The sequence below is a fragment of the Dreissena polymorpha genome, chromosome 2 (genome assembly GCF_020536995.1).
Source record: "Dreissena polymorpha isolate Duluth1 chromosome 2, UMN_Dpol_1.0, whole genome shotgun sequence".
Classification (NCBI taxonomy): domain Eukaryota; kingdom Metazoa; phylum Mollusca; class Bivalvia; order Myida; family Dreissenidae; genus Dreissena; species Dreissena polymorpha.
The window spans coordinates 44,872,678-44,895,791 of record NC_068356.1 but is presented as its reverse complement, the minus strand read 5'-3'; the positions used below and the strand labels follow the sequence as shown (position 1 = coordinate 44,895,791).

Genomic DNA, 23,114 nt, shown 5'->3' with positions numbered 1-23,114 from the left:
CATATACACGTGTGGCCTTTTACCTTTTGTGAGACCATGACATTTGCATTTGGAGTACATTACACGTCCTCTCAACGTGGTGAACATTTTTATGTTAAGTATTTTGGTTTAAGTATGATTAATGATGAACTCACAGTAGACTCAGACTGTATTTTGCCTAAAAAAGGGACATTTGACACGAAATTTTAAATAGATTGGACCTGACGGTTGACCTCTAATTGTGACCTTGATCTTTGAGCTAGGGAGACGGTTGTTACATAAGACATGCTGTCTCCACATACTTGACCTTTGAGCTAGAGAGATTGTTGTTACATATGACATGCTGTGTCCATATCCTTGACCTTTGAGCTAGGGAGATTGTTGTTACACACAACATGCTGTCTCCACATCCATGACCTTTGAGCTAGGGAGACGGTTGTTACACACGCCATGCTGTCTCCACATCCTTGACCTTTGAGCTAGGGAGACAGTTGTTACACATGACATGCTGTCTCCACATCCTTGACCTTTGAGCTAGGGAGACGGTTGTTACACATGACATGCTGTCTCCACATCCTTGACCTTTGAGCTAGGGAGATTGTTGTTACATATGACATGCTGTGTCCATATCATTGACCTTTGAGCTAGGGAGATTGTTGTTACACGACATGCTGTCTCCACATCCTTGACCTTTGAGCTAGGGGTCAATGTCAGTTGTAGTGGTAGCCATTGTGTGAATTCGTTTTTTGTCACTGTGACCTTGACCTTTGACCAAGTGACCTGAACATCAATAGGGGTCATATGCGAGTCATGATCAATGTACCTATGAAGTTTCATGATCCAAGGCGTAAGCTTTCTCGAGTTATCATCCGGAAACCATTTTAGCGTAAAGTCACCGTGACCTTTGACCTAGTGATCTGAAAATCAATAGGGATCATCTGCGAGTCATGATCAATGTACCTATAAAGTTTCATGATCCTAGGCGTAAGCGTTCTTGAGTTATCACCCTGAAACCATTTTACTTGTTCAAGTCACCGTGATCTTGACCTTTGACCTAGTGACCTGAAAATCAATAGGGGTCATCTGTGAGTCATGATCAATGTACCTATGAAGTTTCATGATCCTAGGCATAAGGGTTCTTGAGTTATCATCCGGAAACCATTTTTCTGTGTCGAGTCACCGTGACCTGTGACCTGAAAATCAATAGGGATCATCTTCGAGTCATGATCAATGTACCTATACAGTTTCATGATCCTAGGCGTAAGCGTTCTTGAGTTATCACCCTGAAACCATTTGACTGGTTCAAGTCAACGTGATCTTGACCTTTGACGTAGTGACCTGAAAATCAATAGGGGTCATCTGTGAGTCATGATCAATGTACCTATGAAGTTTCATGATCCTAGGCATAAGGGTTCTTGAGTTATCATCCGGAAAACATTTTTCTGTGTCGAGTCACCGTGACCTTTGACCTAGTGACCTGAAAATCAAAAGGGGTAATCTGCAAGTCATGATCAATGTACCTATGAAGTTTCATGATCCTAGGCATAAGCGTTCTTGAGTTATCATCCGGAAACCATTTTACTGGTTCTAGTCACCGTGACCTTTGACCTAGTGACCTGAAAATCAATAGGAGTCATCTGCGAGTCATGATCAATGTACCTATGAAGTTCCATGATCCTATGCGTAAGCGTTCTTGAGTTATCATTAGGAAACCATTCGGTGGACGGACCGACTGACATGTGCAAAACAATATACCCCCTCTTCTTCCAAGGGGGGGGGGGGGGCATAACAAAAAAATACCATGAAAGTGGACAGTGTCATCCCTGATTGTCCTGTATAGCCTTCACAGGCTTATCTGGGACGTCACTTTCCACACAAGCATTAAACAACGTTTTCCCAGAGTGAGGCACATTTATATTTTGTAAAGATATGCATGGACGCTATAGTTATTTCACATGCACTAAGTGTTACAGGTTCCATGTTACCTGTGTTGATGCAGTGAAGTTATACGTCAAACAAAATGTGTTTGAAACCATTAAAACAAATTTACATAAGAATCTAGTCATGTTACATACACAAATTGTGTTTATCCTAAAACTTAAGTTACTTTGAATTGCATTTAAATCTTATTGCATACAGCAAATGTTTAAAATTTAAATCCTTTTAATATACTTAAATATTTCACTTGCAACTTAATCACATTGCATTCAACTGCTTAAAGCCTTTAACTTTAGTTAATTTGGATTGCAATTTAATCACATTACAATAATTTCTAATAAATAATCCAGCAGTATCAAGCTATAAAATGCAAAAGTAGTTACAAATCATTTCAGACTTTTGAGACATTAAATGTGGTAAGGATTGCAAATGGAATCAAACGTTTAATGAAGCGTTTTCAAATCTGTCAACAAAATGTACCAAATGATGAATTAAAAAAGTGTCATTTTGTTAATTATTGTAAGAGATACATTAAAAATATTTGTTATTTACCTTATGTAAGGTAAGTAATATAATACGTATAACAATTGTAGCTGTATGAATTTAGGATAATTTGTGTTGACATTAATATATTGTACAGTTTAGTTACATTAAATCCCTATATAAAGGCTAATAAAGGAAACATAAAAACTATTCATTTATTGTTTATTACTGATTAATATCATCAAATATCACAAATTGAACAGTGCACGCATAAAACAAATGCTATATAAAATAGTTTAAACAGGACAATCAGTATGAAAATCTAGAAGAATATATTTTCATAATAAAAAATAATACAACCATAATAGTGTCACATGCAATATCAGCCATTAAACAATATTTATCAAATAAATAGAATCTAAAGACGCAGAAAAAAAAAGCAAAATTGAGCATATGAAGCCTGCTTTGGGAAAACATGGTTAAATCAATTCCATAACAGTGGAAAGTTTTGTCCCAGATTAGCCTGCAAAGACTGCACAGGCTAAACTGGGACGATGCTTCATGCATATTCATTAAACTCCAATTTCCCAAAGAAAGGCTCATATGCATTATAAATGCATCATTTTCACAATTATCTGAAAATAAAAATGCTGAGTAAGACATGAACAACTATTTACAATAATGCAAATAAATGTAAATATATTATATACCTATATGCTTCACAAGCATTCAGACATTTTATATAACATATTAATTCAGTTTTTTGGTTAACTTAATGTTACAAAAACATATCAATATCTTTTGATCAAGTGCAACCTCTTACAAAAAATAATTTTTTTACATAGATACAAATATGTGTATATTTGATAAAAAATGTTAAATGCAATATGAACAACCAAATTTACTCGTCATCTGTCTTGCTTTAATATTATATGAGAAATTGTATCATGTATTATATACAATACTTTCATCTGTGTTGCTTTAATATTATATGAGAAATTGTATCATGTATTATATACAATACTTTCACAAACACGTGGCGGTAAGTAAACAGACAATTTTTTTTTATACATTCAGCAACAATCCATCGAGCACCATAAGAGGCATCGGGAACAATACATTTTGGGACTAAATATATAGTAGTAAAAAAACTGACAAAGTTCCTTGAAATTGCCAAATTTCCCTTTTTTACAATCATCTACACTTTAAGGCTATTTAACTGCATCACCACATTAAGGCTATTAAACTTTTGAAGTCTGAGCAAGTTCCACCCTTTAGTTACAGAGGAGTTCAACAACATTTTTTGAGGACTACAGTCTATATAGTGGAAAAACCAACAAACCAACCTTAGTCAAATGTCCATTCTTAACAATTATCTACACATTTAGATGATTTAGAAAGTTAGAGCAAGATCAACTGAACAGGTGTTGAAAGACAAATATCTTTGGACTATTTTCTTCCACTGGAAAAAACAAACACAGGGCCATAATTCTGCCAATTATACAGAATGACCAGTAGCTGTATATACTTTAACTCAGAAGGGGCATAAATATATCAATAGTTAAATTTTATAGACTGAAATTGTTCAGGATATATTTATCTCACAACAAGTATACAACAAATCAGCATACCTTTATGATACAACCTTTTTATGCGAAAGCTATAACAACTTGTTATAACTCTTTCAGTGCTGCAACCGAATTTTGAAGGCCTTTGCAAACAGTTTGGATCCAGATAAGACGCCACAGAACGTGGCGTCTCATCAGGATCCAAACTGTGTGCTATTCTGATAGTATTCTTTGAAAAAAAATCAAAGAAAATGCTAATTTTAGAAATTCAGCAGACAACATTTTAGCAGATGACAAATTTCCCAGCATGCAAAGGGTTAATAATACTTAAAGAAGGCATACTGTCCGTTTTTGTTTACTGCGGAATGTAAATGTTTCTGGCAAGAATATTGATCAATTTCAGCTCATTGCAGAGAAGTTCCTAAACTTGTTCCCTTTTAAGTCTGTCTTCCTCCATTTAAAGCATACTCACATCATCTGCTAGTTTTCACATTCGCAACGTTTTATCTTGGTCGGGCGAACCAAATTTACCCTCATCATCTGAATCAGACTCTTCTGAAATAGCTAGATTGGTTTCCGGGACCCTAACGGGCGAGAGCCGGGCTATACGGGTGGCAGGCGCAGGCGCGGGCATCTCCGGGCTCGTTTCAAGGCCGCCATTGGGCGAAAGTCTAGGCAGACGGCGAGATGGCACAGGAGTCGCGTTGACAGCAGTGGCGCCTGCCAGACGACCCTTGATGATCGTTATGCTCTCCAACTGGTCTTCAAATGAACCATGCTGCTCTGCCTCTGTATAAGCATGTTTTGAGAATATCAAGAGAACATAACTCCCTGCACATACCTTAAGGGATACAAACTAACCTTTTGAACAGAGTTGCCTACAATTGTTGTACTTTTTGTACAGAGATTTTAATGATTTTTTTATTAAACAAAACTGTTTGGTTTGGAATATTTTCAAATAATTATTATAAGAATGAAAACAAATCAAATAACAAAATCCGAATTTCCTGGGTTTTGAGTATGGGACCTCTTGAGGTAACTGCTAACAGGCTCTCAGTCATCCTGCTGACTTGTGAATTTGAATAGTAGTTAAAATGCTTTGTCCATAATACTTCTATGAAACTTAAGTTTATCAGTACAAACCATTTCCCTATTTTAACAATTACCTAGACAAGAAGACCACCTAAACTACGTCTGCATGTAAACTACATAAATGTAAACTAAATACAAGCACATTTACAGCACAATACCTCCAATTAAACGCAAGCTATTTTGTATAAATTTTTCGTTTTTAGTATCACTGATCATGTCCCAACTGGCCTCAAATAATATCCCACACTTGATCAGCATGTAAGCTACCTATGATCACAATTGTAGCAAACTACTTCCATCCAAACTAAAATTATAGAAATAAATTGTTGATCTATTTTTTAGTAAAAGTGACCTTGACAGGTTTACTTCAAATGCAATCCCATACTGGATCAGTGTGTATGCTAAATACACATTAATGTCATCAAAATATCTTTTCCTATCTTAAGTGATTGAAGAGAAACATGTTCTCTTATTTAAGCAACCAACAATGACATTGACTTTTTCCCAAATTGCCCCAAATGCAGGGTCACCATGCAAGAATATCATCATAGATGATCCATGCAAACTACTGATAAATTTTTGGTGAATGTTTCAGATATGGTATCCCTCTGAATAAATTTAAGAAGCCAGTTTCACAAGCAAGTGGAACTGACACCTAGGCATATTTTACTCTAGGGTGAAGTGGAACTGACACCTAGGCATATTTTACTCTAGGGTGAAGTGGAACTGACACCTAGGCATATTTTACTCTAGGGTGAAGTGGAACTGACACCTAGGCATATTTTACTCTAGGGTGAAGTGGAACTGACACCTAGGCATATTTTACTCTAGGGTGAAGTGGAACTGACGCCTAGGCATATTTTACTCTAGGGTGAAGTGGAACTGACACCTAGGCATATTTTACTCTAGGGTGAAGTGGAACTGACACCTAGGCATATTTTACTCTAGGGTGAAGTGGAACTGACACCTAGGCATATTTTACTCTAGGGTGAAGTGGAACTGACACCTAGGCATATTTTACTCTAGGGTGAAGTGGAACTGACACCTAGGCATATTTTACTCTAGGGTAAAGTGGAACTGACGCCTAGGCATATTTTACTCTAGGGTGAAATGGAACTGACACTTAGGCATATTTTACTCTAGGGTGAAATGGAACTGACACCTAGGCATATTTTACTCTAGGGTGAAGTGGAACTGACACCTAGGCATATTTTACTCTAGGGTGAAGTGGAACTGACACCTAGGCATATTTTACTCTAGGGTGAAGTGGAACTGACACCTAGGCATATTTTACTCTAGGGTGAAGTGGAACTGACACCTAGGCATATTTTACTCTAGGGTGATATATATATGGGCCATGCTCTGTAAAAAGAGGATTTAATGCATGTTAGTAAAGTGTCGTTCCAGATTAGCCTGTGCAGTCCGCACAGACTAATCAGGAAAAACACTTTCCGCTTTTATGATTTTTGTTCATTTAATGATGAAAGTCTCTTCTTAGCAAAAATCATGTTTGGGCAGAAAGAGTCATCCCTGATTAGACTGCGCACTGCACAGGCTAATTTGGAACAACACTTTAAGCACATGCATTAAACCCTCTTTTCACATAGTGAGGCTCATATATATGTTTATATGGTAAAAGGTTGCAGTTAGAACTAGTATTAGTACTAACCATGTATTTTCTTTATTGCATCCTCAATTGTATCACCAAAGATGATGTCTTTGATGTCTGCATGCTTCAGCTCTTTTATAATGGATTTCTACAATATATAAAACATCATTGTGAAAATACATATTAAATAACTAGACATTTTAACTGAATGAAAACATTATGTTTATGTTTAATGTTTTCCACAATTGAACGCAAAAATCAATAGTTATACTAATTTTATTTTAAAATCCATGTTTGACCTCGACCTTAAACACAGAATTTAGTTTTTTGCACACAGCACATTATCTAAAGCTAGATAAAAACTGTCAAATGGGTCTTGGAAGCTGAGACTGGGACACAAAATATGCATAAAAGTGCTTGATCAAGACACATTGCCTTTAAATGGCAAATAAACGTGTCAAATGAAACTTTTCTGTGGGCACAAAGTATTCATATTCAGACCGTGAAATTATGCATGAACTACACGTGTGACCTTGATCTTAAATATAGAAGGCTGGTTATTATGCATGGCATATCTCCGTGATTTGATGATCATTTGTTCAAATTTGTACTTAATATTTATATACTTCACACTATATGATAAACTTCTATATCAAATGCAAGCCTACTTTCACATACTTTGCAGCCTGCCATGGAGAAATGGACGTCTTTTCTTTTGAAGTCTGCTATTATTTCTATCAGACCCTAAAACAATACAACACATGACTATATACATCAAGATTTCACATTATAAACAGGGTTGTAAAAATGGTATACAATTTTGAAGACAGTAGCTCACATTAATTCTTTCAATATAAAGTATTCTAAAAAAAATTGTATTGCCCAGGCCACTCACATTATATCCTTGATATATATGTTAAACTTGATGTTTTATTTTATGATAAAACTAATGTCTAAAATCTATAACATTTTGAATAAATTTTAAGTATATAACGCTATCTAAGTAATGTTTACATATGACTTCAGCACAATATGTGACGCTAAGTGAATAAAGTCAATATTTAGGACATCATTGGCGTCAATGAAACAATTTAACTGATTTAATCTCTTATTATTACAGGGCCTAATAATAATAATAATAAAAAAATAATATAATGATCAAAATAATAATAATAATAATAACTCAATCACAGTATGTCTTCATATCATGTTCATGTTATTAAGAATTAATTTTTGAACAGGAGCATAATATTTGCAAGTATGATAACAATTGCACAACTTCAAATTATACGGACCAATGCCCGCAAGTTTGAATAATGCAAGTTGAAAAGCGACAGATTTGTATCTCCCTACAGGCAGACAGACTAAAAGCAAAGTACCCCAATCAATTTCGTTGTGGGGATAAATGGGCCTCATTCTGGGAAAACTGAACTTCAGCACAGGCTTATCTGGGACAACACTTTTAACTTAGACTGGATTTTCTTTTAAAACAGATTTTCTATTCCATAAAAAAATATCTCTTTCAACTTGAAATTTCATAAAAGCTTAAAGTGTAGTCTCTGATTAGCCAGACTCCACAGGCTTATCTGGGATGACACTTACCAGCCAGACTCCACAGGCTAATCTGGGATGACACTTACCAGCCAGACTCCACAGGCTAATCTGGGATGACACTTACCAGCCAGACTCCACAGGCTAATCTGGGATGACACTTACCAGCCAGACTCCACAGGCTAATCTGGGATGACACTTACCAGCCAGACTCCACAGGCTAATCTGGGATGACACTTACCAGCCAGACTCCACAGGCTAATCTGGGATGACACTTACCAGCCAGACTCCACAGGCTAATCTGGGATGACACTTACCAGCCAGACTCCACAGGCTAATCTGGGATGACACTTACCAGCCAGACTCCACAGGCTAATCTGGGATGACACTTACCCCACATGCATTAAACCTTGTTTTCCCTGAGTGCGGCTCAAGAATATTACGTGATACAAATAGATAAAACAACTCGCCATCATGGTGGTGTAGTCGAGGCTGGTGGTGAGATGTTGACAGTCGAGAATAACGGACATAGGAGGTCCACCCGCATCTTGGTCTTTCGAAGAACACAACCAGAATTTCATATTTGATACAATCATGGTTTATTAAACAATAACATATATAGTTGCTTTTCTTGAAAATGTTTGAAATAAGTAATATTTTATTTATTTTTTACTTGAAATATCTTATCCTTTTGTAAAAATTAAATATTTGGATTTCATAGAAAACTTATTTACTGAGTGCGTTTTTCCAAGGGACGGCCTATATTGTATAATTATTCTTTTAAACTTTGCAAATACTGACTCAGGTGTTCAGCTCAATAAGGGCTAAGTATATATGATACAAGTAAATCTTAAATGGAGAATATTTGAACAGTGTTAAACAACACTTACTTTTGTACATGTACTGTTGCACCTTGTTCTGTAGGTATTCCACAGAGGGGTATCTAATTGACTGGTTAAATGTGATCACCACGTAATCCAGATATTTAGCCTGAAAAAATGTGTGATCCAGTCAACATTTTCATAATTTGTAATAATATAAAGATTACCTTAACTTGCAGAAATGATTCAAACATTTTGTTAATAGTAATTCTGTTTAAAAATCAATTTCTGAATAATATGGCTTGGTATTATTTGTAAAACCACAACTTAAACACCTTCAGTAAAAATGTTGCTTACAATCAAACTTCCATTTTCTCATCAGAAATTTCACATAATTTTACTGATATCTGGTAAATTAGTTAATATTTTCACAAACCCAGGTGACAAAATATTGCATTGATTGTCCAACACACCACAACCTTACAAACCAAACATTTAAAGAAATTAGTGCTTGTTTGCTTAACTAAGGCCATATAAAGAACATGTGGGTCAAACAATTACACACTTTATGAGTCATTCTCTGGGAAAAAAAGACTTCAAGCATGTGCGTAAAGCCGTATCATGGAAAACACTTTATGCACATGAATTAAGCCCCATTTTCCTAGAGCAAGACTCTTCAAGTATCATGTGGATAACAAATTGCAAACAAACCTTACCGTGATCTTCGGTCTGGCCACAGGGTACAGCAATATCATGAGATGCACTCCAATGCCAACAAGAATACCATACTGAAATAAAGTAAAGCAATATCAGGAGATGCACTCCAATGTCAATATGAATGCCATACTGAAATAGAGTAAAGCAATATCAGGAGATGCACTTCGATGCCAATAAGAATGCTGTACTGAAATAGTGTAAAGCAATATCAGGAGATGCACTCCAATGCCAATAAGGATACCATACTGAAATAGAGTAAAGCAATATCAGGAGATGAACTCCAATGCCAATAAGAATACCATACTGAAAAAGTGTAAAGCAATATCAGGAGATGCACTCCAATGTCAATATGAATGCTGTACTGAAATAGAGTAAAGCAATATCAGGAGATGCACTCCAATGCCAATAAGAATACCATACTGAAATAGTGTAAAGCAATATCAGGAGATAGACTCCAATGCCAATAAGAATGCAATACTGAAATAGAGTAAAGCAATATCAGGAGATGCACTCCAATGCCAATAAGAATACCATACTGAAATAGAGTAAAGCAATATCAGGAGATGCACTCCAATGCCAATATGAATGCTGTACTGAAATAGAGTAAATCAATATCAGGAGATGCACTCCAATGCCAATAAGAATACCATACTGAAATAGAGTACAGCAATATCAGGAGATGCACTCCAATGCCAATATGAATGCTGTACTGAAATAGAGTACAGCAATATCAGGAGATGCACTCCAATGCCAATATGAATGCTGTACTGAAATAGAGTACAGCAATATCAGGAGATGCACTCCAATGCAAATAAGAATACCATACTGAAATAGAGTAAAGCAATATCAGTAGATGCACTCCAATGGCAATAATAATACCATACTGAAATAGAGTAAAGCAATATCAGGAGATGCACTCCAATGCCAATAAGAATACCATACTGAAATAGAGTAAAGCAATATCAGGAGATACACTCCAATGCCAATAAGAATACCATACTGAAATAGAGTAAAGCAATATCAGGAGATGCACTCCAATGTCAACAAGAATACCATACTGAAATAGAGTAAAGCAATATCAGGAGATGCACTCCAATGCCAATAAGAATACCATACCGACATATAGTACAGCAATATCAGGAGATGCCCAACAATGTCAATAAGAATACCATACCGAAATATTGTACAGCAATATCAAGAGATGCACTCCAATGCCAATAAGAATACCAAACTGAAAAAGTGTAAGCAATATCAGGAGATGCACTCAAATGCCAATATGAATGCTGTGCTGAAATAGACTAAAGCAATATCAGGAGATGCACTCCAATGCCAATAAGAATACCATACTGAAAAAGTGTAAAGCAATATCAGGAGATGCACTCCAATGTCAATATGAATGCTGCACTGAAATAGAGTACAGCAATATCAGGAGATGCATTCCAACGCCAATCAGAATGCCATATTGAAATAGAGTAAAGCAATATCAGGAGATGCACTCCAATGCCAATAAGAATGCAGTACTGAAATTGAGTACAGCAATATCAAGAGAAGCATTCCAATACCAATAAAAATACCATACTATAATAGAGCACAGCAATATCAGGAGATGCACCCCAATGCCAATAAGAATACCATACTGAAATAGAGTAAAGCAATATCAGGAGATGCATTCCAATGCCAATAAGGATACCATACTGAAATAGAGTAAAGCAATATCAGGAGATGCACCTCGATGCCAATAAGAATGCTGTACTGAAATAGAGTAAAGCAATATCAGGAGATGCACTCCAATGCCAATAAGAATACCATACTGAAATAGAGTAAAGCAATATCAGGAGATGCACTCCGATGCCAATAAGAATACCATACTGAAACAGAGTAAAGCAATATCAGGAGATGCACTCCAATGTCAATATGAATGCTGTACTGAAATAGAGTAAAGCAAAATCAGGAGATGCACTCAAATGCCAATAATAATACCATACTGACATAGATAACAGCAATATCAGGAGATGCACTCCAATGCCAATAAGAATGCCCTACTGAAATAGAGTAAAGCAATATCAGGAGATGCTTTCCAATGTCAATAAGAATACCATACTGAAATAGAGTAAAGCAATATCAGGAGATGCACTCCAATGTCAATAAGAATACCATACTGAAATAGAGTAAAGCAATATCAGGAGATGCACTCCAATGTCAATAAGAATACCATACTGAAATAGAGTACAGTAATATCAGGAGATGCACTCCAATGCCAATAAGAATACCATACTGAAATAGAGTACAGCAATATCAGGAGATGCACTCCGATGCAAATCAGAATACCATACTGAAATAGAGTAAAGCAATATCAGGAGATGCACTCCAATGTCAATATGAATGCTGTACTGAAATAGAGTAAAGCAATATCAGGAGATGCACTCAAATGCCAATAAGAATACCATACTGAAATAGAGTACAGCAATATCAGGAGTTGCACTCCAATGCCAATAAGAATGCCCTACTGAAATAGAGTACAGCAATATCAGGAGATGCATTCCAATGCCAATCAGAATGCCATATTGAAATAGAGTAAAGCAATATCAGGAGATGCACTCCAATGCCAATAAGAATGCCGTACTGAAATTGAGTACAGCAATATCAGGAAATGTACTCCAATGTCAATAAGAATACCATACTGAAATAGAGTAAAGCAATATCAGGAGATGCACTCCAATGCCAATAAGATTGCCATACTGAAAAAGAGTAAAGCAATATCAGAAGATGCACTCCAATGCCAATAAGAATACCATACTGAAATAGAGTAAAGCAATATCAGAAGATGCACTCCAATGCCAATAAGGATACCATACTGAAATAGAGTAAAGCAATATCAGGAGATGCACTCCAATGCAAATAAGAATACCATACTGAAATAGTGTAAAGCAATATCAGGAGATGCACTCCAATGCCAATAAGAATACCCTACTGAAAGAGAGCACAGCAATATCAGGAGATGCACTCCAATGCCAATAAGAATACCATACTGAAATAGAGTAAAGCAATATCAGGAGATGCACTCCAATGCCAATAAGAATACCATACTGAAATAGAGTAAAGCAATATCAGGAGATGCACTCCAATGCCAATAAGAATACCATACTGAAATAGAGTAAAGCAATATCAGGTGATGCACTACAATGCCAATAAGAATGCTGTACTGAAATAGAGTACAGCAATAACAGGAGATTCACTCCAATGCCAATATGAATGCCGTACTGAAATAGAGTACAGCAATATCAGGAGATGCACTACATTGTCAATAAGAATGCCATACTAAAATAGAGTACAGCAATATCAGGAGATGCACTCCAATGCCAATAAGAATGCCATACTGAAATAGAGAACAGCAATATCAGGAGATGCACTCCAATGCCAATAAGAATGCCATACTAAAATAGAGCACAGCAACATCAGGAGATGCACTCCAATGCCAATAAGAATATCATACTGAAATAGAGTAAAGCAATATCAGGAGATGCACTCCAATGCCAATAAAAATACCATACTGAAATAGAGCACAGCAATATCAGGAGATGCAATTCAATACAAATAAGAGTACCATACTGAAATAGAGAACAGCAATATCAGGAGATGCACTCCAATGCCAAATAGTCCTCCCTTATCAGTTTGTGTGGACTGCAAAGGCTAATCTGGGACAGCACTTAACACATATGCATTAAGCCCTGTTTTCGCATTGAGAGGCTTATAGATAGATGTTTAAACTCACAATTTTATACAACAAGGTAATGTTTAAATAAAAAACACCTCTAACACAACCATCATTAGTACAAATGTGGTCTATGATATTTATAACAAAACAACAACACTACATTAGAACATGTAAAGATTGTTTTTTGTTAAGCATTACTAGTATATAATAAAATATGCAAGCTTCTATCATTCTTTTGCATGAAACATACTTCAAGTCCGAGTCCAAAGGATACTAAGAATGTGACGCCCCATGGAACGAAAGCCAATTCTGAAAAGGTGAAATACTTTTATGTATGTGTCTGTCTACACTAGATCATGTAGTAACAAATGCTACTTTTAATGTATGTGTCTGTTAACAAGAGATCATGTAGTAACACATGCTACTTTTAATGTATGTGTCTGTTAACAAGAGATCATGTAGTAACAAATGCTACTTTTAATGTATGTGTCTGTTAACAAGAGATCATGTGGTAACAAATGCTACTTTAATGTATGTGTCTGTTACCAAGAGATCATGTAGTAACAAATGCTACTTTTAATGTATGTGTCTGTTAACAAGAGATCGTGTAGTAACAAATGCTTCTTTTAATGTATGTGTCTGTTAACAAGAGATCGTGTAGTAACAAATGCTACTTTAATGTATGTGTCTGTTAACAAGAGATCATGTAGTAACAAATGCTACTTTTAATGTATGTGTCTGTTAACAAGAGATCATGTAGTAACAAATGCTACTTTTAATGTATGTGTCTGTTAACAAGAGATCATGTAGTAACAAATGCTACTTTTAATGTATGTGTCTGTTAACAAGAGATCATGTAGTAACAAATGCTACTTTTAATGTATGTGTCTGTTAACAAGAGATCATGTAGTAACAAATGCTACTTTAATGTATGTGTCTGTCTACACGAGATCATGTAGTAACAAATGCTACTTTTAATGTATGTGTCTGTTAACAAGAGATCATGTAGTAACAAATGCTACTTTTAATGTATGTGTCTGTTAACAAGAGATCATGTAGTAACAAATGCTACTTTTAATGTATGTGTCTGTTAACAAGAGATCATGTTGTAACAAATGCTACTTTAATGTATGTGTCTGTTAACAAGAGATCATGTAGTAACAAATGCTACTTTTAATGTATGTGTCTGTTAACAAGAGATCATGTAGTAACAAATGCTACTTTTAATGTATGTGTCTGTTAACAAGAGATCATGTAGTAACAAATGCTACTTTTAATGTATGTGTCTGTTAACAAGAGATCGTGTAGTAACAAATGCTACTTTTAATGTATGTGTCTGTTAACAAGAGATCATGTAGTAACAAATGCTTCTTTTAATGTATGTGTCTGTTAACAAGAGATCGTGTAGTAACAAATGCTACTTTTAATGTATGTGTCTGTTAACAAGAGATCATGTAGTAACAAATGCTACTTTAATGTATGTGTCTGTTAACAAGAGATCATGTAGTAACAAATGCTACTTTTAATGTATGTGTCTGTTAACAAGAGATCATGTAGTAACAAATGCTACTTTTAATGTATGTGTCTGTTAACAAGAGATCATGTAGTAACAAATGCTACTTTTAATGTATGTGTCTGTTAACAAGACATCATGTAGTAACATATGCTACTTTTAATGTATGTGTCTGTTAACAAGAGATCATGTAGTAACAAATGCTACTTTTAATGTATGTGTCTGTTAACAAGAGATCATGTAGTAACAAATGCTACTTTTAATGTATGTGTCTGTTAACAAGAGATCATATAGTAACAAATGCTACTTTAATGTATGTGCCTGTTAACAAGAGATCATGTCGTAACAAATGCTACTTTTAATGTATGTGTCTGTTAACAAGAGATCATGTAGTAACAAATGCTACTTTTAATGTATGTGTCTGTTAACAAGAGATCATGTAGTAACAAATGCTACTTTTAATGTATGTGTCTGTTAACAAGAGATCATGTAGTAACAAATGCTACTTTTAATGTATGTGTCTGTTAACAAGAGATCATGTAATAACAAATGCTACTTTTAATGTATGTGTCTGTTAACAAGAGATCATGTAGTAACAAATGCTACTTTTAATGTATGTGTCTGTTAACAAGAGATCATGTAGTAACAAATGCTACTTTTAATGTATGTGTCTGTTAACAAGAGATCATGTAGTAACAAATGCTACTTTTAATGTATGTGTCTGTTAACAAGAGATCATGTAGTAACAAATGCTACTTTAATGTATGTGTCTGTTAACAAGAGATCATGTAGTAACAAATGCTACTTTTAATGTATGTGTCTGTTAACAAGAGATCATGTAATAACAAATGCTACTTTTAATGTATGTGTCTGTTAACAAGAGATCATGTAGTAACAAATGCTACTTTTAATGTATGTGTCTGTTAACAAGAGATCATGTAGTAACAAATGCTACTTTTAATGTATGTGTCTGTTAACAAGAGATCATGTAGTAACAAATGCTACTTTTAATGTATGTGTCTGTTAACAAGAGATCATGTAGTAACAAATGCTACTTTAATGTATGTGTCTGTCTACACGAGATCATGTAGTAACAAATGCTACTTTTAATGTATGTGTCTGTTAACAAGAGATCATGTAGTAACAAATGCTACTTTTAATGTATGTGTCTGTTAACAAGAGATCATGTAGTAACACATGCTACTTTTAATGTATGTGTCTGTTAACAAGAGATCATGTTGTAACAAATGCTACTTTAATGTATGTGTCTGTTAACAAGAGATCATGTAGTAACAAATGCTACTTTTAATGTATGTGTCTGTTAACAAGAGATCATGTAGTAACAAATGCTACTTTTAATGTATGTGTCTGTTAACAAGAGATCATGTAGTAACAAATGCTACTTTTAATGTATGTGTCTGTTAACAAGAGATCGTGTAGTAACAAATGCTACTTTTAATGTATGTGTCTGTTAACAAGAGATCATGTAGTAACAAATGCTTCTTTTAATGTATGTGTCTGTTAACAAGAGATCGTGTAGTAACAAATGCTACTTTTAATGTATGTGTCTGTTAACAAGAGATCATGTAGTAACAAATGCTACTTTAATGTATGTGTCTGTTAACAAGAGATCATGTAGTAACAAATGCTACTTTTAATGTATGTGTCTGTTAACAAGAGATCATGTAGTAACAAATGCTACTTTTAATATATGTGTCTGTTAACAAGAGATCATGTAGTAACAAATGCTACTTTTAATGTATGTGTCTGTTAACAAGACATCATGTAGTAACATATGCTACTTTTAATGTATGTGTCTGTTAACAAGAGATCATGTAGTAACAAATGCTACTTTTAATGTATGTGTCTGTTAACAAGAGATCATGTAGTAACAAATGCTACTTTAATGTATGTGTCTGTTAACAAGAGATCATGAAGTAACAAATGCTACTTTTAATGTATGTGTCTGTTAACAAGAGATCATGTAGTAACAAATGCTACTTTTAATGTATGTGTCTGTTAACAAGAGATCATGTAGTAACAAATGCTACTTTTAATGTATGTGTCTGTTAACAAGAGATCATGTAGTAACAAATGCTACTTTTAATGTATGTGTCTGTTAACAAGAGATCAGGTAGTAACAAATGCTACTTTTAATGTATGTGTCTGTTAACAAGAGATCATGTAGTAACAAATGCTACTTTTAATGTATGTGTCTGTTAACAAGAGATCATGTAGTAACAAATGCTACTTTTAATGTATATGTCTGTTAACAAGAGATCATGTATTAACAAATGCTACTTTTAATGTATGTGTCTGTTAACAAGAGATCATGTAGTAACAAATGCTACTTTTAATGTATGTGTCTTTTAACAGCATTCAATAGCTTATTTATCTGTACACGTTCATTTTTTATGTTAAAAAAGTCCAAAGTTAACGTAAATAATTAAGATGATATGAAAGGTCAGAGTCAAATAAAATTCAACTAGATAGCAAACAAGAGCTGTCAGAGGACAGCGCGCTCGACTATTCGAGTGCTTGACAGTATCACTTAAGGCATCATGGAGAAATGGTTCATATTCAATAAGTTATTAGACGATTTTTCAAAAAAAAAAAAAGTTGTTTTTTTTTGGGGGGGGGGGGGGGGGGTAGAGGGGGTTAAGAGGGGGATATAATGTGTGGAGTGTGTTCATTTATTAGACGATCTTTCAAAAATAAAAAAAATAAAAAAAAAGGAAAAAAATTGGGGGTGGGGGTGGGGGTGGGGGGTTGAGCGGGGGGTATAATGTGGGGTGTGGTCATTTATTAGATGATCTTTAAAAAATAAAAAAAAGGATTTTTTTTATTTTTTTGGGGTGGGGGGGTGGGGGGGAAGGTATTCTGGGTTGGGGCGTGGGGTATTGTTTGGGTGGAATCCATTGTGGTAATCAGGTAAGTGTTGTTTTGTCAAAGTATTAATAAAATCTGATCATAAATAAAGAAGTTATGGCAATGTAAGCAAAATGTTCAATTATCTAAGAACAAAAGGGGCAATAATTCTGTCATAATGCTTGATACAGTTGTCTGCTCTTGTTTATAGGTTGGGGTCATGATGGTTAACAAGTATGCAAAATATGAAAGCAATATGTCAAGGGACATAGGAAATACTTGGGGTAGTACGCAAACTTTAACATAGATTTATCAATAATATGCATATTCTAAGTATAAAAGGGGCAATAATTCTGTCAAAATGCTTGAAACAGTTGTCTGCTCTTGTTTATAGGTTGGGTCATGATGGTTGACAAGTATGCAAAATATGAAAGCAATTTGTCAAGGGACACAGGAAATATTTGGAGTAGTACGCAAACTTTAACATAGATTTATCAATAATATGCATATTCTAAGTATAAAAGGGGCAATAATTCTATCAAAATGCTTGATACAGTTGTCTGCTGTTGTTTATAGGTTGGAATCATGATGGTTAACAAGTATGCAAAATATGAAAGCAATACGTCAAGGGATACAGGAAATATTTGGAGTAGTATGCAAACTTTAACAAAGATTTATCAATAATATGCATATTCTAAGTATAAAAGGGGCAATAATTCTGTCAAAATGCTTGATACAGTTGTTTGCTCTTGTTTATAGGTTGGGGTCATGATGGTTAACAAGTATGCACAACATGAAAGCAATATGTCAAGGGACATTGGAAATATTCGGGGTAGTACGCAAACTTTAACATTTGCACAATATTTGGGTAAGTACGCAAACTTTAACATAGATTTATCAATAATATGCATATTCTATGTATAAAAGGGGCAATAATTCTGTCAAAATGCTTGATAAAGTTGTCTGCTCTTGTTTATAGGTTGGGGTCATGATGGTGAACAAGTATGCAAAATATGAAAGCAATATGTCAAGGGACATTGGAAATATTTGGGGTAGTACGCAAACTTTTACATTTGCACGCTTACGCCAACGCTAACACCAACACTTAACGCATACGCCGACGCCGGGGTGAGTTGGATAGCTCCACTTTATATATTTCAAATATAATAGTCGAGCTAAAAATGTAATTAATCATTGACTTAAGAGCATTAAAGTAGCAAACAAATGCATCATTCTCAAAGTCCCAAAGGCAAAACTTTACTTGCGATTTTCCAAAAGAAGCCAAGTATGGTCCATGAACTTACTTTCTATTTTCCAGAAATTAAGGATAATCTCATAGTCGATCATCTGGACGACAGCGACGATAATGATAGCTGCCAGGGCAGGTTGAGGAATGTACTTGAACAGGGGGGTTAAGAACAGCAGCGATAGGATGATTATACCCCCTGTAACCATGCCTCCCATGGGAGTGCGCACGCCACTCTGCGAGTTGACAGCAGTTCTGAAGGGCAGGGAATTATGAAGGAACCAGTGCAGTATTAATCCTGGGTAGGACACAGACATTTGCCCCACCTATGTGACTTAATCTGGAAAAATGGGGCTTTATGAATTTTCAATGAGTGACCTGACAGATTAGCCTGTGCAAACTGCACAAGCTAATCAGGAACGACACTTTTCCTTTAAACAAAATATTCCATACAATAAGTAAGTGATGTCCTTGATTAGCTTGTCCGAACTGCACAGGCTAATCTGGAATGACACTTTATGCACATTCATCAAGCCCAGGTTGCCTAGAACGAGGCTCCAACAGTAGTTTCAATCCTTCGTGTGTAGAGAACACTTGAGTTGTCTCAGAAAATCTATGGCTTATACTTTGAAATTATTATTTTTAATGAAAACGCTGAGTAGAAAGAAACAACAACTAAAGCAATAAACCTTGCTTCATTTAAACAGTAAACATGAAGTCAAACAACATCATTGTGTTTCTGTTGTTTACATGAATTTATGTTTATGTTTTTATTGAGTTATTTAACTTGCCTTGTTTGGTCACTGTGAATGAACAAAAACTGTCACGTGACCACAAAAGTCAACGTCAGTAGTCATTTTATGACAACAAACAGCCGCGCAAGGTAGGTTTTTCCCCAATATCTTTGCTGATCATTCTCTGACTTTCATACGACCTAGTGCATGCAATATGGCATGCATATAGCTTTCGATCCGTATGTCACGCGTTTTGTGTGTTGCTCTGGTTTTCGAGAACACTTCGGCGCAAATATCCATTTAAGAAGCAAACGTCAGTAGTAAAATTACAAAGAGTCAGTGTTCTCGAAAATTAAGGATCACAGAACTGTCTATGCTTTACCGGACGAACATATATTACATATGTCTATGCATAAACAAACAAAAATACATACCAGATATTAAATAAACGTTTAAAGAGTGAAAACAAATATGGCAAACGTCAGTAGTACGTTTAGGAATGGCAAACGTCAGTAGCAAAAATATGCAAACGGCAGTAGCCGAATAAATGCAAGCGTTTAATTTAATGAAATACATGTGAAACAATATAATTTATGCTAATTTAGATTTAAATTAGATATAACAAGTTAAGATTGATGTCATTAATTAATGCACGACATATATACATTCTGCAACAACTAAAATGAACTAATGTTTAAGTGATATTATGTGCATCTAACAGTTTATAGGTGTCTATCGCAACCGTTGTTTATTTTTGGTGTTTTCACTTCATATACACGTATATTCGTTAATGCAGCATCAACATATTGAAAAAATACCCCGGAAAGAGAAATATAATGCTTTTGAATATCAACCGTACTTTCGTTTTGACAACTGACGACAGGAATGATTCGATTAACAATGTGAATCTAAATTGAGTTTTATGCAGATGCGTTCATACGACACAAAGACACTTATTTTGTTTCACGGATCATTTCGTAATGTTCAAACAAGTAAAATAGTATAAGTCACACATCAATAAGATTGCATATTATTTTATCAAAGTGATATTATGAATTGAGCTGAAAAAATTAACAGGTCAAAAGAGTTAGTTAAAATGTGGTTAATGACCGATTATCTGCAACGCATCTTGCTACCAGTTGTTTATAAAAATATATATTATATTCGATATTTTAAGTGACTGGTGAGTCCTTTTAGTCGAAATGATCCGTAAAACAAAATAGTGTCTTTGTGTCGTATGAAAGAATCTGCGCATTAATCTGTCATTAAGACGTGATGAAAACTGTGACCTCTTTCATCTACACAAGGTTTTACTAGAATTGGCCCGGTGACCTAATTTTTGACCCCAGATGACCCATATACAATCCAAAATCAGATATTATCAAGATAAACATTCTGACCATACTTCATTAAGATCAGATGAAGACTATGACCTCTATTGTCTACACAAGGTTTTTCTATGATTTGACCATTAATTTAATAAAGTTTGGATGAAAACTGTGATCTCTACTGTCTACAAAAGTTGTTTTTTTAATTTGACCTAGTGACCTAGTTTTTGACCCTAGATGACCCAAGTTCAATCCCGGCACAGATTTTAACAAGACAAACATTCTGACAATATTTAATAAAGATCTGATGAAAACTGTGACCTCTATTGTCTACACAAAGGTTTTCTATGATTTGACCTAGTGACCTAGTTTCTGACCCAGATAACCCAAATACAATCCCAATCTAGATTTTATCAAGATAAACATTCTGACCAAATTTCATAAAGATTGGATGAAAACTGTGACCTCTATTGTCTACACAAGGTTTTTCTATTATTTGACCTAGTGACCTATTTTTTGACCCCAGATGACCCAAGTACAATCCCAACCCAGATTTCATCAAGACAAACATTCTGACCAAATTTCATAAAGATTGGATGAAAACTGTGACCTCTATTGTCTACACAAGGTTTTTCTATTATTTGACCTAGTGACCTAATTTTTGACCCCAGATGACCCAAATACAATCCCAACCCAGATTACATCAAGATAAACATTCTGACCAAATTTCATAAAAATTGGATGAAAACTGCGACCTCTATTGTCTACACAAGGTTTTTCTATTATTTGACCTAGTGACCTGGTTTTTGACCTAGTGACCTAATTTTTGACCCTAGATGACCCAAATACAATCCCAACCCAGATTTCATCAAGATAAACATTCTGACCATATTTCATAAAGATTGGATGAAAACTGTGACCTCTAATGTCTTCACAAACAAATTGTTGACGGTTTTTCTATTATTTGACCTAGTGACCTAGTTTTTGACCCCAGATGACCCAAATACAATCCCAACCCAGATTCCATCAAGATAAACATTCTGACCGAATTTCATAAAGATTGGATGAAAACTGCGACCTCTATTGTCTACACAAGGTTTTTCTATTATTTGACCTAGTTTTAGACCTAGTTTTTGACCTTGTTTTTGACCCCAGATGACCCAAATACAATCCCAACCCAGATTCCATCAAGATAAACATTATGACCAAATTTCATAAAGATTGGATGAAAACTGTGACCTCTACTGTCTACACAAACAAATTGTTGACGGACACACGCACGCACACACGCACAAAGGACGCCGGACATCACACGGTCACATAAGCTCACCATGACACTTCGTGACAGGTGAGCTAAAAATGGGACTGGAGCATCTGTTAAGTTTTCAGAGGATACAGTTTATTGAGAGATCAGTATTGAGGGAGAACACTGCATAAGTATGTACGTTAAAGGTTTTACTGACGAGATCTACCTTCTTCAAGATATAAATCAACATACAGTCATGTATATAATACAGAACATATCAATGATTATTGACTGTATTCATTAATTCCCACAGAAATTAACTCAAAATGCCTCGACAATAATTAGTGTCCTTTAAATTGCCAAATCGCCTAAAAGGTGGAATCGAACCACTGTGACGCTAATCACCTACAGGTTTGAAGCCTGCACTCCGGACCACGGAAGGTCATTCAGGCATATATGTGTAGGGTAGAAGTGGATTATTGTCAGTGGAGCCATATTGAGACATTTGTCAGGTTATTAGTCTTTGATATTTAATTATTTAGTTAATACAAATTAAATCACATAATTGATGAAGACCAACTAATCATACATCATTATAAATGTTCATAAAAAATATATAAATAAAGTATTTTAGTTTTGAGAAATCCCTTTTATTAGAAAACAATGGTTTTAGACTTTTTGTTGATTGTCAAGGGAAAGTATTAAA

At 35.0% G+C, this 23,114-nt stretch overlaps 1 protein-coding gene, 1 long non-coding RNA gene and 1 other non-coding gene across 4 annotated transcripts in view; all 3 read right to left on the bottom strand.

The window, feature by feature from the left end:
- Positions 1 to 2,608: 2,608 nt before the first annotated feature.
- The window catches only part of LOC127866871 (sodium-independent sulfate anion transporter-like), an 87,714-nt gene continuing 67,208 nt past the window's right edge, over positions 2,609 to 23,114 (bottom strand). For both annotated transcript variants that reach the window (XM_052407694.1, XM_052407695.1), the window contains exons 13-20: positions 19,159 to 19,355; positions 13,724 to 13,782; positions 9,758 to 9,829; positions 9,111 to 9,210; positions 8,691 to 8,773; positions 7,348 to 7,413; positions 6,730 to 6,817; positions 2,609 to 4,757 (exon numbers count right to left, since the gene is read on the bottom strand). In XM_052407694.1, the coding sequence (XP_052263654.1) occupies positions 4,456 to 4,757; positions 6,730 to 6,817; positions 7,348 to 7,413; positions 8,691 to 8,773; positions 9,111 to 9,210; positions 9,758 to 9,829; positions 13,724 to 13,782; positions 19,159 to 19,355 (967 nt within the window). In that variant the 3' untranslated portion in view covers positions 2,609 to 4,455. The remainder of the gene's footprint in view (positions 4,758 to 6,729; positions 6,818 to 7,347; positions 7,414 to 8,690; positions 8,774 to 9,110; positions 9,211 to 9,757; positions 9,830 to 13,723; positions 13,783 to 19,158; positions 19,356 to 23,114) is intronic.
- LOC127866878 (uncharacterized) lies at positions 4,785 to 6,690 on the bottom strand. Its single transcript, XR_008043149.1, has 3 exons — positions 6,223 to 6,690; positions 5,950 to 6,105; positions 4,785 to 5,871 (listed from the first exon to the last, which is right to left on the bottom strand). It is a non-coding gene; the product is annotated as an uncharacterized LOC127866878 (long non-coding RNA).
- Trnastop-uca (transfer RNA opal suppressor (anticodon UCA)) lies at positions 22,774 to 22,860 on the bottom strand. Its single transcript has one exon. It is a non-coding gene; the product is annotated as a tRNA-Sec (tRNA).